Source organism: Pneumocystis jirovecii, assembly GCF_001477535.1.
Source record: "Pneumocystis jirovecii RU7 chromosome Unknown supercont1.17, whole genome shotgun sequence".
In the NCBI taxonomy this organism is placed as follows: domain Eukaryota; kingdom Fungi; phylum Ascomycota; class Pneumocystomycetes; order Pneumocystales; family Pneumocystaceae; genus Pneumocystis; species Pneumocystis jirovecii.
Genome location: NW_017264791.1, coordinates 190,897 through 207,600, shown reverse-complemented (window position 1 = coordinate 207,600; position 16,704 = coordinate 190,897). Strand labels below are relative to the sequence as shown.

Below are 16,704 nucleotides of genomic sequence, written 5' to 3'. Positions count from 1 at the left end.
CGTTCATAAATTTTCGGATGAAGAAAAATTGTATTTATTGAATTTTTGGGGGTATTTTTAATAATAACTAAATATGTTTTTACTAAAAACAATAATAGATATTATACGGGTTATTTAAATATTTAAAAGCGTTTTTATTTAAGGGTTTTTGTATTTTTTTATGATGGTTTATAACAAAGCATTACATATATTTTTTCTCTATTGGGTTCTATTTATAAGGATATTAGGGGCTAGTGGAAGTAGGGATTATGATAATAGGCATTACTATGTTTTTCATTTTTCAAAAAAAGTGGATCTTAAGGCTTTTTCAGATGATTTAGGGTTTAAATATGAAAAAGCATTAGAGAATCTAGAAGATCATTATTTATTTTCAATATCTAAGGAGTTTTTAGAAGAGGAAGTTGAAAGAAAAGTATCAGAATATTTTTCTGGTTCGGAAGATGGAATAGTAGAATCATTTGAAGACAAAGTTCTTTTTTATCAGAAACAGCACTTGAAAAGACGTTATAGGAAAACGCCGCCTGTAAATTATGAGGATTCTCTAGATACAGGTCATGTTCCAGTTAGGGTAGCTGAGTTGGAACAAATTAAACAGACTTTAGATATAAAAGATCCGATTTTTGGTGATCAATGGCACTTAGTAAGTTTTTTTTCTTATCTTTTATAAAAATTTAACAATAGTCAGTATAATCTTAAGGATAAATTTAATGATATAAATGTGACTAGTGTTTGGAAGCAAGGTTGATTATATGAGTGAACAATCGTATAAACGTTTATCATGATCTTAGGGATTACGGGAAAGAATGTAACCGTTGCTATTATAGATGATGGGTTGGATATGACTAGTGAAGACTTAAAAGATAATTATGTATAGAAATTGTTGTAAATTTTTTATTTTAATTATTTTTCAGTATCCTGAAGGCTCTTATGACTTTAATGATCACAACCCTGTTCCAATGCCTAAACTTCCTGAAGATACGCATGGGACTAGATGTGCTGGTGAAGTAGCTGCCGTTCGAAATACTGTTTGTGGAATCGGTGTTGCATATGAATCCAAAGTTTCTGGTATTTTATTCTTTTTGACTGAATCTAATATAATATCATTAAGGTTTGCGAATATTATCCGGGCCTATAACAGATCTTGATGAAGCAGAATCGCTTAATTATGATTTCCATAAAAATCATATTTATTCCTGTAGTTGGGGACCTGACGATGATGGAAAAACTGTTGATGGGCCTTCTTCTCTTGTTCTTAGAGCACTTATTAATGGAGTAAATAATGGAAGGAATGGGTTGGGTTCTATCTATGTTTTTGCATCAGGAAATGGTGGAATATATGAAGATAACTGTAATTTCGATGGATATGCAAATAGTGTGTTTACCATTACTATTGGTGGCATAGATAAACATGGAAAGCGTCTTAAATATTCTGAAGCGTGTTCTTCTCAGCTAGCTGTTACATATGCAGGTGGAAGTGCGGGATATATTGTAACTTTAATTCTATTTTTTTTTATATAAATTTATAATAATTAGTATACTACTGATGTTGGTACAAATAAATGTACGAGTAGACATGGTGGTACCTCTGCTGCTGCACCTCTTGCTGCTGGTATTCTTGCTTTGGTTCTTTCTGTACGGCAAGTATTCTATTAAAATTAAGCCTTGATTAATAAAAACTAGACCTAAACTTACATGGCGCGATTTGCAAGCTCTGATAAGGATAAGTGCTGTTCCGGTTAACCTTCACGAATATGGATGGGAAAAAACGCATTCTGGGCTTTTATTTCATGATTTTTATGGTTATGGAAAATTAGATGCATCTCTGATAATTGAAAATGCTAAAAAATTTAAACATTTGAAGCCTCAAGCAAGATTTTCATCTCGTAAAGAAACTGTTAATAAAATATTTTCTAAAAATAATGGGACTATTACAAGTAAAATTTTGATTGATAGTAAATCTGTTAAATCAGCTAATCTTGGAAATTTGGAACACTTAATCATTACTGTAAATATTGTTCATTCTAAACGAGGAGATTTAGAGGTATTCATTATTAGCCCTAATGGTGTTACTTCAAGACTTGCATCTAGACGTGTATATGATTTTAATAGTGTTGGAATACTTAATTGGAATTTTGTGTCAGTAAAACACTGGTATTTTTTTTTATAGAAAAAGAGCTAAGGTAATATTTCTTAGGGGAGAAAGTTTTTTAGGTAATTGGACTATTCGAGTTAATGATAAAAATAATCCGAATGTTGATGGGAGTTTTATGGATTGGCAGATTCATTTGTGGGGTGAGGCAATTGATCCAAAGAAAGCTAAGCCTATTCCATATCCTGTCGTATTTACTAGTAACAAAACTTCTAATCAAACTTCTGCAACTTCGACATCTAGACCTACAGCTACTTCTAGCTCTACTTCAAAGACAACCAGTGCGACTGCTACAAAAACATCTGCTACTGAGACTACACCTACTAGTGGTACTGAACATCCTACTAGTCCCGATAAAACAAAAACACAAAAAGGTAAAGACAATATGAAAATACTAATTTATTTATCATTACACTTTATCTAACTTGTACAATAGGATCTTGGGGGAGAAAAGCTTGGCTATATTTTATTGTTACTTTTCTTATTCTTGCTTTTATTTCAGCTTTATGTTATATTTACTTCCAACGACGCTCTAGAATAAAGCAATCGTTAATTGAAGAAAGCTATGAATTTGAAGTTCTTAGAGATGATGAAGAAGATATAAATTATTTATTTCAAGATTCTGAAAAAGCAAAAATATTACAAGAAAATCCTGAGATATATACTGCATTTGATATTCATGATGATTTTGACAGTGCATCTACCAGTTTTAGAAGGGAATAAATAAGCTCTAGAACTGTTATATCTATTCTAATTTATTATATTATTTAATAATAATCTTTTGTATTTTTTATTACTCTCTTTTTCCTTCGATCTACTTGTTAATCTCTCTAGATCAACGTCAAAAAATAGAGAAAGTATAAAATTGAAGAAAAGAGCCTTTAATAGATACTTTTTTGATAGTTTTTTACATTTTTTTAAGAAAAAAATGCATTCAAAAGTAATATCTATCTTCATTTATCCACAACTTTAATTTTATTAACATAAAAAGGTAATAATTATTGGATCAGGCCCAGCAGGGTGTGTTTAGTTTTTATGGCCTTAATTTCTCAGTTATTAATGATATATTAGTCATACTGCAGCTATTTATCTTGCAAGAGCTGAATTAAAACCTGTTTTATATGAAGGAATGTTAGCAAATGGTATTGCAGCAGGTGGACAATTAACAACAACGTATGTGTTTATATAAGAGGTTTATAGATATAGAAAAAGTATATTAATATACTATACACAGGACTGATGTTGAAAATTATCCTGGATTTCCTGATGGCATTATGGGGCCTTTATTAATGGAGAAGTTCCGGGAACAATCAGTAAAGTATGGGACATGTATTATAACAGAAACAGTATCAAAGCTTGATTTATCAAAACGCCCTTTTAAATATTGGTGTGAATCTGATGAAAATACATGTCATACGGCAGATGTAGTTGTGATGGCAACTGGGGCGTATGCTCGACGATTACATATTCCAGGTGAAGAGACATATTGGCAGCGCGGAATTTCAGCCTGTGCTGTATGTGATGGTACTAAATTAGAAAGGATTATGTGTATCTTTATGGTTGATTATATATTTAGGGGCAGCACCAATATTTCGAGGAAAATGTCTTTCAGTCGTAGGAGGTGGAGATTCTGCTGCAGAAGAATCGTTATTTTTAACGAGATATGCAACTAAAGTATATCTACTTGTTAGGAGGGACAAATTAAGGGCTTCAGCAGTTATGGCTAAAAGATTACTTAATCATCCTAAAATTGAAGTTATCTGGAATACAGTAGTGTTACGGTCACTCGGTGATGGTCATTTGTTAAATCGTTTGGAAATTAAAAATGTTAAAACGCAAGTTGTTTCAGAATTACATGTTAGTGGTCTCTTTTATGCAATTGGTCATGAACCAGCAACGGCTTTAGTTCGAGGTCAAGTTGAATGTGATGATAATGGATATATTATTACGAAGAATGGTGGCCCTGAAACAAATATTAAGGGATTTTTTGCAGCAGGTGATGTTCAAGACAAAAAGTGGCGACAAGCAGTTACGTCTGCGGGCAGTGGATGTATGGCAGGACTTGCAGCTGAACGATTATTAGCAGAAGAGGAAGAAATGAAAAATATAGAAAAAAATAAGAAATAGTTGAGATGTTTTTATGTAATTTTAAAATTAATTTTTTTGTGTTAACTGTCCATGTATTTTTTTCATTTTTGTAGCATAATTAATATCTTTTTCTTTCTGTATTTTTTCAGTTTCACGAGCTATAAATTGAGCATCTCGTCTAAGCATTCTAATAGCACTTCTTTTATTATCACGATATTGGAACTTCAATTTTGCAGATTCAGCTCGTTCGCGGTCTGGATCATATGATTTCTTGTCAAGAGAATATTCACTTTCAAATTTAGGAATAAAACTTTGAATTGGAATAGGTTTATGTGCTTGCAACATTAATGGTTTACGTGACTGAAGTGAAAAATGAAGTAATTTTGTAATCCGTTCATTTATAGAATTTATCTCAGTCTAAATAGTTAAAAAATACAGATCTAATAAAATAGTTTAATTTACCTGAAGTTCAGAAGACAAAGGAATTTTACTAGAGAATAATTTTAGTAAAATTAAACAAGGTGAAAAGATTTCTATGAATGCAAGTTTTCCATTCCACAAATTAGCATAATAATCAATTAATTGAGCAGCTGTCCTAAAAAGAGAAATTTCTAATTCTTTATTTTCATTATCATTAGAATATATATCTGAAATTTTCAAAGTTCTCGGTTTACATGATAAATCAAAAAACTTATTTTCTGAATTAATAGATTTTTTTTTGTCTAACTTTTTTTTATTTTTTTGAAACAAAATCTTTATTATATTCAACAGTGCATGTATTACTTCAGGAACTACTCGTCGTGACAAATTAATATACTAATAAAATTAAAAATAATAATTATAAAAAATAAAAAAAACCTCTGCAAACAATGTTATGACATAAAGTTTTAAACTAATATCTCCTAATGATACAATTTTTAATTGAGAAAGAAGCTGGCCCATTATAAGTAATGTCGGAGTAACTATTACATGAGAAAGGTCGGAAGTTGGAAAAATGGATCCAATTAGTCTTAAAAGAATTAAATCTTGAGTTGAAGGGAAGAGTTTATCTATACAGATTAGATACCAAGAAAAATTAAAAATATTTTTGCCTTTTCTTTCTGAAAATAATAATTGATTAAATCTTTCTCTAAGATTTTTTAATTTTTTATGAAAAGTATTATAAGCTGTTTCAGGGTATTTAGCCGAAAGATCACGTAAATGTTCAGAAAGCATATCTAAAGTTGAAAGTGATGCTTTTTTTTTTTCTGATAAGTAAAGAATAAGATCTAGTAATACTTCAATAAAAGACTATTTAAATAATTTAATAACAGTAACTAATAACTTATTGAGTACCTGAAGTTTTTCTTTATTTAATGGATGAAGTGATGGATGATATAAAATTTTAATTCGATTAACAACTTTTGGGATATCTTCTTGGTGAATATTTTTTAAAATTGAAAGAAATTCCAAAATTGAACCTGGACATGGATAAACATAAGCAAGATTTTGCTTTTTTTTTTCAAATTCTAAATCATGAGACCCATTAGATAGTTTAGAAATGTTGTTTTTAAATTCGTGTATTATATTATCGCGTGTTAAATTTTCTTTGATTTCTTCTTTATCAAAATTTGACTCATTTTTAATCCCATTTACGTTATTAAGCATTTCACTTGTTTCCTCATGTTCATATTTTTTGGGAGTTTCTTTTTCAAAAGAATAAAATTCTGTATCATTGTCAGTTTGATTATCACTATTGCTTATAAAATCGTCTTCTAAATTGTCTCCTTTAGAAAAAAAAATCTTGGATTCTTCAATATTATCATTTTCAGACAAATCTTTATTTTCAGACAAATCTTTATTTTTAGATAAATTTTCATTTTCAGATAAATTTTCATTTTCAGATAAATCTTCATCTTCGGATAAATCTTCATATTTCATTCTTTTTAATCGTTTTTCTTCTAATTCTTGTAATTCTTCTGCTCTTTCCTGTGCAATTTCTTCCTCTGTTTTAGTTCTACTCGATGGGCATGCACGTTTTTCATATACTAATTCTTTTACTGAAAGATCGTATTCTATGTCTTTGTCTAATTGTTTTTCTTTAGTTTCTCGTGGTATAAAATTATCATTTTTGGAAAGTAATAATCGTAAATCATTAAGTTCTGCATCAAGCATTTCCCTTTCCATATCATCATCTTCTTTCCTTTTTTGTCTTTCGTACTTTCTAATTTTTGATTTCTTAATAATTTCTTTCATGACTTCAGATTTTGTTTTTTTCTTATCTGGCTTTTCTGAATCTTTAAATCCCCCAAAATGCATATCATTCACTGTCTCGAAATCAATATCTCCTTTTAATTTTCAGTTATAAAATGAAAAAGTATAAATACCAAGTACCATCATTATTTTCATCCATATCTATAACATCTTCGAAATTTTCGATTTCTTCAAAAGACTGCCCAAAATACCCTAAATCATCATCTTCTTCAAGATTATAAATGCTGCTTTTCTTATGAAGTTTCTGAAAATATTCTTTAATTGTTTTATTTTTAAAAAACATATAAAAACCTGTTTTTCAACTGCATAGCGTTGCAACATTTTCTCTTCTAAAGAAAGATGTGTGTTATGTTCTCCAAAACGACGATCAATAATACCACCTTCTTTATTTCTTCTTGACATATCTACAAGAATTGTTTTTTTCCTCTAAAGATGTTTTGTTAAACAAATTAGATTTATTTTACAAGTTTTACTTTTTCTTCTCCTGCCTGATGGCTTTCCATTGGTCGTCCTTCAATTCCTCTAAGCTTGCGACCACCAACATCATGCTTCACTTTATTAATTTTCTTTTCATAATGGTTAAACTAAAATCTTTAGTATTCTTTTTTTAACTTAAATATTTTTTTACTTGTGATCTAATATCTTTTAATATAGATGCTCTATCTATTGGATTTTTATGATTTTTTTTTTTCTTTGTACGTCTATTACTTATAGATATTCCTGCTTCTTTTAAAGCTGTTTTTAGCTGTTTAAGCTGAGATTTAGCCATCTTTTATAAGTAAATATTGAAAATTGTAGAGTATATCGATAAGTGTAATTTTATGATAAAATTATTGAATAGTTAAAAAAAGATATATGTATATAATATTTTGTGAAAAAAAATTTTGCAATTTTAAAGATATGGTAATTCTAAAGTCTTTTTTAAATAATGAATTTTGGTCATTTTTAAATAAAACGTTAGTATGATCTATATATAATAAATATATTTACATGTGACGCTAATAAGAAATAACAACAGAGATAATAGATTTTAAGTAAATGGTATACCCGATTCTTGAAGCAATTTTTGGATTTCTCCAGTTTTAATCATTTCACGAACGATGTCAAGTCCGCCACAGAGGTTCCCTTGGATATATAATTGCGGATATCTAAAAGGTTCAAATAAAATAAATATATTGTGTTTACATACGTAGGCCAGTTGGAGAATTCTTTTAATCCTTCTCTAACTTCCTGATCTGAAAGAATATTGAAGAATCCTTTAAAATTAAAGGACTTAATGAAATAAACAAAATTGCTCACCATATTTAACACTAAGATCATTAAGAATGTCAACTATCTGTCTACTAAATCCGCACTGAGGATTATCTGGCGTTCCTTTCATAAAAAGCATGACAGGTTCAGCTTTAACAAGCTTTTCTAGCCGACTTGTCAAGTCTTCATATTCATTCTCTTTATCAATTAAAACATTTGTGGCATTGCTTTTAGGTTTTTCATTTAAAGGTGTAGATGATTCCATTAAAGGTGCAGCTGTCTTTTTTGAAAATTGTGCAATTGTTTTTGTCAGTTCTGGTGGATTTGCACCAGACACTTTTGTAAGCACCTTTCCTTGCTTTAATAATTAAAATTACGATTACTATATAAATTCCATTCAGCTTTACCTGTAATATAATAAAAAATGGCACTACCGATATCTCAAACGACTCTGAAATTTCTTCAAGTTCTTCTGCATTGATCTTTGTTCTTTTTAGCTTAAAAAATATATTTCTATATCCTTTTCACTTACATTTGCAAATTTTATATCAGAAAATTTCAATGATAGCTCCTGAAATACATTATTCATATATTGACATGGCTGAGCCCAGTTTGCATAAAAATTTAATGCAATAACTTGATCTTTACATGAAAAAACAAACTTCTGATAATCTTCTGTTGATTGTATTTCATAAATTGTATCTGTTTTAATTGACATTCTTTTAATTTGTTTTTATTCAAATATTTTATTTTTTTGACGTTTGATGAGTTATCGTTAATACTACGTCGTTATCCATAGTAAGTATTTTTGGTTTATTAGAAATTAATGACTGAATTAAGAGGAAATGAGAGGACAACATGATATATATGTAGAAGAGAACCCGTATATTTATAAACACAAGTTTCAATCTATTTTCCAGTTATCATCACATCCAATTGCGCTTTTTTTTTTTTTTCTTTTTCGTTTTCTGGCTATTTTGACTTATCTTTTTGGGTTTTTGATTTTTCATGATTTGTATGTATTTTATGGTTGTAAATACATTATTCTTATATATGAATATCAGTATCTTAATATTTATTTTGATTATTATTTTTTTAGCTTTTGATTTTTGGACAGTTAAAAATGTTTCTGGAAGGCTTTTGGTTGGATTGCGATGGTGGAATGAGACAAATTCTGTTTGTTTTATAATTTCTTAGTATTTTTTTCTAATGTTTTTTCAGGAAGGTGAAAGTATATGGATTTTTGAAAGTGCTGATGTAGTATTTTTTTATTTTTTAATCAAGTTAATGTAGTTAAATAGCCACAGAATAAACAGAATGTTACTGATTCTAGGATTTTTTGGTTTATCCTATACTTAGTGCCTGTTATTTGGGCTGTTTTCGGAATTATTGCTTTTTTAAAGTTTAATTTTTTATGGCTAATTGTTATTATCATTGCTCTTCTTTTAAGTGGTGGGAACGCACTGGCATTTACTAGGAATGAAGAAATAAGGATTTGTTTATTATGTTTTTAATAATTTATAGATGTAATAAGGACCAAAAAAATAAATGGATAGATGATATTTCAGAGAAATTTTTAAATTCCAATTATTCTTACAATATGTTTCGTAGACTAGGAAATAGTTTTCTTCATAGATTCTTCTAATCACATTAAAAGAAATTCTGAACAAGAAAAAAATATTTCGATATATTTTAATTACAATTCTTCTTTTTTAGACTCTGAAGCCGATTGTATAACTTTTTCATTTAATTTTTTCTTTTCAATTTTATCCCCTAATGTTATTCTAGATATTAATTCTAAAAGCTTCTCTTCTGAATTTTCAACGAGCTCAACATACCATCTCTTTTTTCCATTAACTAGTATGACTTTTAATTCCTCAAATTGCAGTTCTAATATTTCCGATATAGTATTAACATGCTTTTTGCTTGAATCAATAAAAAAATATTTAAATTTATTATGTTTTTTAGCAATTTTTTTTAAAAAATCAAAATTTGAAGGTGATGACGATATTCCAATGATACTAAATCCATGCCCTGTTATACATTTTTCAAGGAATTCATTCACTGACTGTAATTCTATTACTATTCTTCTTTAGTCTTGCATAATAGAAAATAGAGTATAATACGAGTAAAATCTTTCTTAGTCTCAGGTGCAGTTTCTTCTTTCTTTTCAACTTTAACATACTTTTCGAGAAAGTTGAATATATTTCTGTACGTTGTTTCACCTAAGTATGTCTATATAACTTTTATAAATGCTTAGAAAAATGATACCTGAATAAAATATTGAATCTTTGCCTTCTTCAAAAACAAGGACAATAGATGGAAATTTTGAAATATTAAATATTTGGACAGCTTCCTTGTAACTTTCATGGATCAATCCAAATGACACATAGTCTTGAAATTCCATTGAAAGTACTTTAAAAAAAGCATTTGGTGTTTTTTTAGATGTAAATAATAATAACTTCGCTTTCCCATTCTAATTAATTAAGAATTTCTGCAAAATAAAAGGTTTGTTAATACACGTTTATTTAAAAATAAATCAACGCCTGTAGAAATTTTTGCTGTATAGTCTGTTATTTCTGAAGATACCTTATTCATTAAATCACTATATGTCCTTGATCCCTGATAATCTAGGCTATGTCAAGATGAAAAAAATAAACATCTTATTAACCCTCGATTCTTAACCCATTTTTTCCAGGAATTATTATTTTTACCGTAGGAAAACCTTTCACATTATATGTCTGGCACAAAGGCCCATTCTCTTGATCATCACAGTCTACTGCCTACTTCCAATTACGCCCTATATCCAAATTTCTTGCTTTTTTACAATCACATTGATAAAATCCGATACTTTTCCCGCAAACATTTTGTAAATCGGCGCAAATTGCTTACTAATTATTTGTATTCTTAGTTATTGTCCTTTCTGCTCAATATAATCCTCTAAAACTTACCAATATCCGCACCATGGCGCAAAAAATTCTACTACTGAAATATGTTTCGATACTTTTAAAATATTCTCAAGTTCTACCCGTTTTACCACTTTGACTCGGTCACTAGAATCATAAAGTGATTGTACATGGCTTAATCCTGTAAAAATAAGCACAAATATCCATAAAAACTGCATATTTTTTATAAAAATAGATTTTAATTTCTTGTCTGACGTTCCGATATTCATTAATTTAAGATTTAAGCTTTAGATCGAAGCAGATAGAAATAATGGCTGTAGTGCTTCCAACTGAATTAAAGCGTATTGAGCCTTTTATTAAGCGTGCTGAAGAGATGGAAAACGTTGATAAACTGGTTTTTTACTATTGTATGTTTTTGTATGTGTTTTCTATCATATTTAAACGATAAACAGGTAGTTTTTGGGCTGCTAAGTTGGGACTTGAGATGGAGCTGAAAACAAAGGAGTCTGAAGCATATCTTGAATGTGTTGTTGAAAAGCTTGAACGGGTATGTAGCAGAGAGGAATTGGGCGCATACAATGCATCTGAATGCACTTGAATGTGTTTTTGAATGAATTCAATGGGCTTTTAAGCGGATATACTTGGTCTTGAACACATGGAATGCTATTATGAGTGCATATATTTGTTTTTTTTTTTGGAAAACAAGTCTTTTGAGAGGTGTATGGCATGATATTTTAGCAGATAAGTGCGCTGAGGGCTTAAATGCGGCGCAGATCAAGCTATTGGGGCGCATATATGCGTATATATGTCTATAGAACACATGATATGCATACAGAGTGTGTATCTGCTTATAAGTTGTGTATGCAGTGCATATATATGTATACAGAGCCTTGCATATATTGCTGGGTTATGGTATGCTGCATATAGGCTAATGCATGAATGCAAGACTATACTGCGATAAAATGCGTAATAGAATGTGCTGATGCATATTTTTGTATTATCGGAATACTGAACAGTATAGATTAAAGAGGACCCTGTATATCAATCGAAAATTCAAGATGAAGCAGCGGGCAAGGCATATATGAAGAAGTTTTCTGAGGAAGTCTTTAGAAATGCAGATGAAGATATACGAATGAAACGTATTTCTCCGTAAGTTCGTATTTTTTATCGACAACTCAGTCTAAGGGCAAAAATATAGTCAAACCTCTAAAGGATTTTTAGCAGCAGTCAATTTTTTTGAGGTGATGAGAATATGGGGAGAATTGAGTCAAGATGTATGCATGGATTATATAATGAATGGTTAATTAATGAAGGGAATAGGTGCTTTATAAAATTAAATATGCTAAGAAGTGTGCAATTGACATTATCAAGGTTTATCGGAGTGGGAAAGATCCAAATGATGTATTATTTGATGCAAAAGATGATTCAGAGTTAGTGTTATTGCCAGAAAAAGAATTGCTAAATGCTTCTGAAAAAACAGTGGATAGGAATAGTTTATCAAAAGATCTCTTGTCAAACTCCGATGATAGAGAGATAAAGTTATCTACAGAGGATTCATTATCTTTGAAAAACATAGAAACTTTTGATCTATGTACAAAAAAGGTTGAAGAAAATAAAGAAGCATCGAGTGAAATGTCTTGTATTTCTACTTCCAATATACAGATTATTGAAAATAGAATTGAAAAGATTGAAAAAGCGCAAAAGCATGCAAGATGGGCAATTAGTGCTTTGAATTTTGAAGACCTTAAAACAGCAACTCATGAATTGAAACTCGCTTTAGCCCTTCTTGAGTCTATATAAAAATTGTATTATTTTTGTTACGATTAAAAAATTATAATCATTAACTATTTAAATCATTTCTGTGAAAAGCTAAGTTAATATTTTTAAGAAGTTTTAAAATTGAAATTAATGAGTCATTTAAATTAATATGGATATGTTGTGATTAATGGTTGTTGAATTATTCAAAAAAATTATTTTTTTATCTTTGTTCTATAAAAGGTTTAGTAATTTCGAAATTTTTAGATTTTTTTATACATTTTAAGGATCTGATACAGGAGTTTCCTTTATATTCAAAAAGATAAATTGCAATATAGATATTGTTAATTTTCGTGTTTTATTATGTTTTTTTTATAAACTACAGTTTATGTATTTTTTGGTAAGAATTTTTAATTCATGTTTATATAAAAAAAGTATTAAATTTCTAAATCAAAAACCATAATAATCTATTTGTTTTATTAAATTTTCTAGAATTGATTATGTCTTCGAAACATTGCTTGTTTGATTTAAGTTTTTTTGAATATTGACAATTGTAGTATTTTCATTAATTGCATTTGGTGTTTACTTTCTTTTACTATTTCTATACAATACATACTAATATTTAGCTTTTCTATATATAATTTTTGTTGGTTTTTTCATCCGTCTTCGAATTTATATAAAAGATTAAAGTAGTTAATTTAAGAAAATTTTCAATTTTTTTTATTCCTTTTTGAAAACGTTTGTTTTAAATATGTGGTTTTTTGTATTAAAGCAAAATATATATTATTACAGGTTTATAAATCTTATTTGTTTAAGGGTTTAACCCTAAATAGTGAATTTTTTTAACCGATCCTTCTCAGCTAAGAAATTAGAGTAATGGATATTTTAATTTTTTAAGTAAAATTTAAATTATTCAATTTCTAAGTTTTTCTGCAATGCCATTTTTCTTTGGAACAGGATTGAATCATGTATGAGTATAAATATCTGCTTAGTGGTTCTGATAAAATTTATTAGGTCGGAAATGATGTTGATTAACGTTGATAATATAGCACTTAGAGATAACGACTATAACAAAATGTCGTTTAATTCAAACACCATGGATGATTCGTGTTTTTTGTTTTTAAAGTATCCTTTTATGAGGGATAATAGACCATTTTTCTCTGAAGTAAATCCTTATTTTTCTCAAAACAAATATCTAGATACAAAAGAAAATGTTATATATGATCTAAATATAAACAGTTTGCAAAGGTCTGCTTTACTAGCTTCTCAGAATATGAATCAGGGGAATACTTTTCAAAAATATAATTATGTACCAGGAATTAGAAATCAAGAACATTATGGGTGTAGTCCAATGTGCACTCCTGTTATCAGTTATTCAACAACGGATCCTTTAACATCGTTTTTCGATTACGAAAATAACACTGGATTTTTTAATGTTAATAATGTTGATCATATCTCAAGGCAAAATGAGTGTTTATCATCTGATGTTGGAATTTATTCAGTGGATACTGAAGTGTTGTCAACTTCGGCTAATATGAATAATGGCTTTCATTCACAGCATGTTCCAGACACTTTTCTTCCGTCTAATAATGTTATGATGACTGATACAAATGATTTCTCCGGATTTCAAAAAATGCTTTTTATAAATAATTCTAATATGAAACAAAATATGTGTTTTAATTGTGGTGTAGACGAAACACCATTGTGGCGGCGTACACCTGATAAGAAATATTTATTATGGTAATATTGATTTTAGCTTTATTTTAAAATAGTAATTTTTATTTAGCAATGCCTGTGGACTTTATTTGAAGCATTATAAGTATATGAGGCCTTTCGGGTCTCGTCATAAGAAGCTACCTAATTCTCAATTAAGATCATCTGCAAAAATGGTTTGTGTAAATTGTCAAGTTACTCAGACATCTTTATGGCGTAAAAATGAGTTTGGTAAACCTGTGTGTAATGCATGTGGTCTTTATGAAAAATTGCATCATACACAGCGGCCTGTTACCATGCGTAAAGAACAAGTAGTTCGTCGTAGACGTTACAAGAATTTTGTAGAAGATTCTCATAACGCTAAAGGTGATGATAGTGTTAATGTATCTGATAATAAAGTTTAGTGCATGTATGTTTAGTTTTTTGTTTTAGAGTTGTTTTTTGTTAATATTTGTTAATATTTATTTTTTTTAATACTTTATTAATTTTTTTACAAAAAACTTTAAGGTTTTTGTTAGAAGTTAAAATTTTTCTTGGCATTTGAGTTCAAGATTCTATTATTTATTTCTAATGGTTATGAGGAAATAATTAAAACAAAAAATCTAAGGCTAAATTGTATATTGATAAATTTTAAAGTGTAAAAATCTTTATTTTTGTAAAAATATGTTTAATATTTGATAATTTGATAAATTCGTTAGAATACATTTTTTTATGTTTTTTCATTTAAAAAAATCATTACTTGAATTACAAATTGAACGGATTTTGATATTTAAATTAATTAAATAAATGAGCAAAAATAAATGATTTAAAGATATTAATATTACTTATATTAAATGGTATCCTTAATTTCATCTGTTAGTTTCATTCCACGTGGTGTTGCTGCAGAATTTCCAAGAAAATATGTTTTTGATGAAAATGAATATAAAAAAATACATAAATTGATTGATCTGCAAGTAGAAAATGTAAAAAAGAGCCATGAAAAAAAGGAAAATGAAAAAAATAATGAGTAGGGTTTTTCTAAAATATTATTTTTCTTTATTTAATATGTCAATAGTGGAATTATGTCTGAAGATGAAGAAGTAATAAAAAAATATGATTTACAGAATTATGACATGGATTCTGATGAAGATCAGCGTATAATTATAGTTCATGATCTTAACCTGGCTTTTAATAATTTTAGGCATGGGAATATTTACAAATATTAAAGATTTGACGTATTATGAAAATGAAGATGATCCATATATTGTTTTAAAAGATGTATAATAGTATGTTTTTAGTATTATATTAAGATATAAAAGGACAGTTCTCATGAGGAGAAAGAGGAGCTTCAAATATTACCGACTGATTATATTATTTTATCTGCTAAAACAGAAGATGATATTTCTTATCTTGAAATATATATTTATGAAGCACCTGAAGATAACTTGTATGTGCATCATGATATAATGCTTTCAGCTCCTCCTTTATCTTTAGAGTGGTTTAATTATAAACCTTACAATGAATCTGATATTTCTGGAAATTTTGTTGCAATAGGAACATTAGATCCTGATATAGAAATTTGGGATTTAGATATTATTGATCCTTTATATCCTACTGCTATACTTGGAAATCCGAAGAAAAAGAAAAAAAGTAAGAAGGGAAAGAACAAAAAAATTAGTTCAAAATATCATGTAGATTCTGTTTTAAGTTTATCTATAAATAAACATCATAGAAATATTTTGGCATCTGGATCTGCTGATACCTCAATAAAAATATGGGATTTAGAATCATGTACTTGTACTGATTCATATGTTTACCATAGTGATAAAGTATCATATATTGAATGGCATCCATTAGAAACAACATTATTATTATCCGGAAGTTTTGATCATACATGTATGATATATGATTCACGTTCTTCTATGTCTAATATACATAAATGGGATCTGAACAGTGATATAGAATCTGTAAGATGGGATTTACATAATTCTTTTCATTTTTATGTAAGATAATGAAAGTTTTGATTAAAAAATAATAAATTCAGGTATGCACTGATTCTGGAGTGGTTTATTTATTTGATACTAGAAATCTTTCAAGTAATTCAAAACATGTAAATCCAATTTGGAGATTAGAAGCTCACGATGGACCTGTTTCTGCATTTGACATTAATTCATTCATTAAAGGGTATTTTATAACTGGATCAACAGATAAATTGATTAAATTATGGAATACATATGGAAGTGAAGGGGGACCGAGTATGATTTCATCAAAAGATATTGGTGTAGGTAAAGTTTTTTCGGCTCAATTTTCTTTTGATAAAGAAACAATGTTTTCGCTAGTTGCTGCAGGAAGTAATGGTATTGTTAGAATATGGAATACTCTACAAAGTAGAGCTGTTAGGAATACTTATGGAAACAATGTTAACATATCTGATACAAATGAAATTATAGGTAAAAACATAATAGGGTTAGAAGATACAGAAATGTCTAATGATTAAATTTAATATTTAAACAAATAAATTATAACTCTTACAAAAAGCATGGTATCAAGCTCCAAACCTAATTATATATAAACATTTTATGTTATATATTTCGAAATTTAGCAATTAAA

General features: G+C 28.5%; 9 protein-coding genes across 9 annotated transcripts; 6 read left to right on the top strand and 3 right to left on the bottom strand.

The window, feature by feature from the left end:
• Positions 1-163: 163 nt before the first annotated feature.
• T551_03487 (kexin KEX2) lies at positions 164-2,872 on the top strand (the record flags this gene model as incomplete). The annotated part of the gene is made up of 9 exons (XM_018375750.1): positions 164-640; positions 686-740; positions 789-868; positions 912-1,065; positions 1,109-1,488; positions 1,534-1,637; positions 1,681-2,151; positions 2,195-2,523; positions 2,586-2,872. 9 exons carry the CDS (start codon positions 164-166, stop codon positions 2,870-2,872), a joined length of 2,337 nt encoding a protein of 778 aa, XP_018228099.1.
• Positions 2,873-3,077: 205 nt separating this feature from the next.
• On the top strand, positions 3,078-4,276 carry T551_03486 (thioredoxin reductase; the record flags this gene model as incomplete). The annotated part of the gene is made up of 5 exons (XM_018375749.1): positions 3,078-3,089; positions 3,141-3,169; positions 3,221-3,322; positions 3,384-3,673; positions 3,726-4,276. 5 exons carry the CDS (start codon positions 3,078-3,080, stop codon positions 4,274-4,276), a joined length of 984 nt encoding a protein of 327 aa, XP_018228098.1.
• A 27-nt stretch (positions 4,277-4,303) lies between these two features.
• On the bottom strand, positions 4,304-7,259 carry T551_03485 (snoRNA-binding rRNA-processing protein NOP14; the record flags this gene model as incomplete). The annotated part of the gene is made up of 8 exons (XM_018375748.1): positions 4,304-4,654; positions 4,700-5,053; positions 5,096-5,527; positions 5,573-6,564; positions 6,611-6,734; positions 6,782-6,916; positions 6,964-7,074; positions 7,119-7,259. The coding sequence occupies 8 exons, from the start codon at positions 7,257-7,259 to the stop codon at positions 4,304-4,306; spliced, it is 2,640 nt and encodes an 879-aa protein (XP_018228097.1).
• Positions 7,260-7,520: 261 nt separating this feature from the next.
• On the bottom strand, positions 7,521-8,459 carry T551_03484 (Grx4 family monothiol glutaredoxin; the record flags this gene model as incomplete). Its single annotated transcript, XM_018375747.1, has 5 exons — positions 7,521-7,638; positions 7,680-7,746; positions 7,790-8,099; positions 8,149-8,223; positions 8,274-8,459. 5 exons carry the CDS (start codon positions 8,457-8,459, stop codon positions 7,521-7,523), a joined length of 756 nt encoding a protein of 251 aa, XP_018228096.1.
• A 127-nt stretch (positions 8,460-8,586) lies between these two features.
• Positions 8,587-9,286, top strand: T551_03483 (uncharacterized protein; the record flags this gene model as incomplete). Its single annotated transcript, XM_018375746.1, has 4 exons — positions 8,587-8,756; positions 8,806-8,917; positions 8,963-8,998; positions 9,043-9,286. 4 exons carry the CDS (start codon positions 8,587-8,589, stop codon positions 9,253-9,255), a joined length of 531 nt encoding a protein of 176 aa, XP_018228095.1. The 3' UTR covers positions 9,256-9,286.
• A 151-nt stretch (positions 9,287-9,437) lies between these two features.
• On the bottom strand, positions 9,438-10,865 carry T551_03482 (uncharacterized protein; the record flags this gene model as incomplete). The annotated part of the gene is made up of 7 exons (XM_018375745.1): positions 9,438-9,823; positions 9,868-9,966; positions 10,013-10,217; positions 10,262-10,371; positions 10,413-10,524; positions 10,569-10,632; positions 10,693-10,865. The coding sequence occupies 7 exons, from the start codon at positions 10,863-10,865 to the stop codon at positions 9,438-9,440; spliced, it is 1,149 nt and encodes a 382-aa protein (XP_018228094.1).
• A 92-nt stretch (positions 10,866-10,957) lies between these two features.
• Positions 10,958-12,447, top strand: T551_03481 (uncharacterized protein; the record flags this gene model as incomplete). Its single annotated transcript, XM_018375744.1, has 5 exons — positions 10,958-11,054; positions 11,100-11,194; positions 11,669-11,796; positions 11,846-11,921; positions 11,968-12,447. 5 exons carry the CDS (start codon positions 10,958-10,960, stop codon positions 12,445-12,447), a joined length of 876 nt encoding a protein of 291 aa, XP_018228093.1.
• Positions 12,448-13,322: 875 nt separating this feature from the next.
• On the top strand, positions 13,323-14,579 carry T551_03480 (uncharacterized protein). Its single transcript, XM_018375743.1, has 3 exons — positions 13,323-13,370; positions 13,417-14,142; positions 14,189-14,579. Coding segments are annotated over exons 1-3 (1,059 nt in total). The 5' UTR covers positions 13,323-13,368; the 3' UTR covers positions 14,520-14,579.
• A 369-nt stretch (positions 14,580-14,948) lies between these two features.
• On the top strand, positions 14,949-16,591 carry T551_03479 (rRNA-processing protein PWP1; the record flags this gene model as incomplete). The annotated part of the gene is made up of 5 exons (XM_018375742.1): positions 14,949-15,121; positions 15,170-15,249; positions 15,296-15,372; positions 15,414-16,097; positions 16,139-16,591. 5 exons carry the CDS (start codon positions 14,949-14,951, stop codon positions 16,589-16,591), a joined length of 1,467 nt encoding a protein of 488 aa, XP_018228091.1.
• Positions 16,592-16,704: the final 113 nt, after the last annotated feature.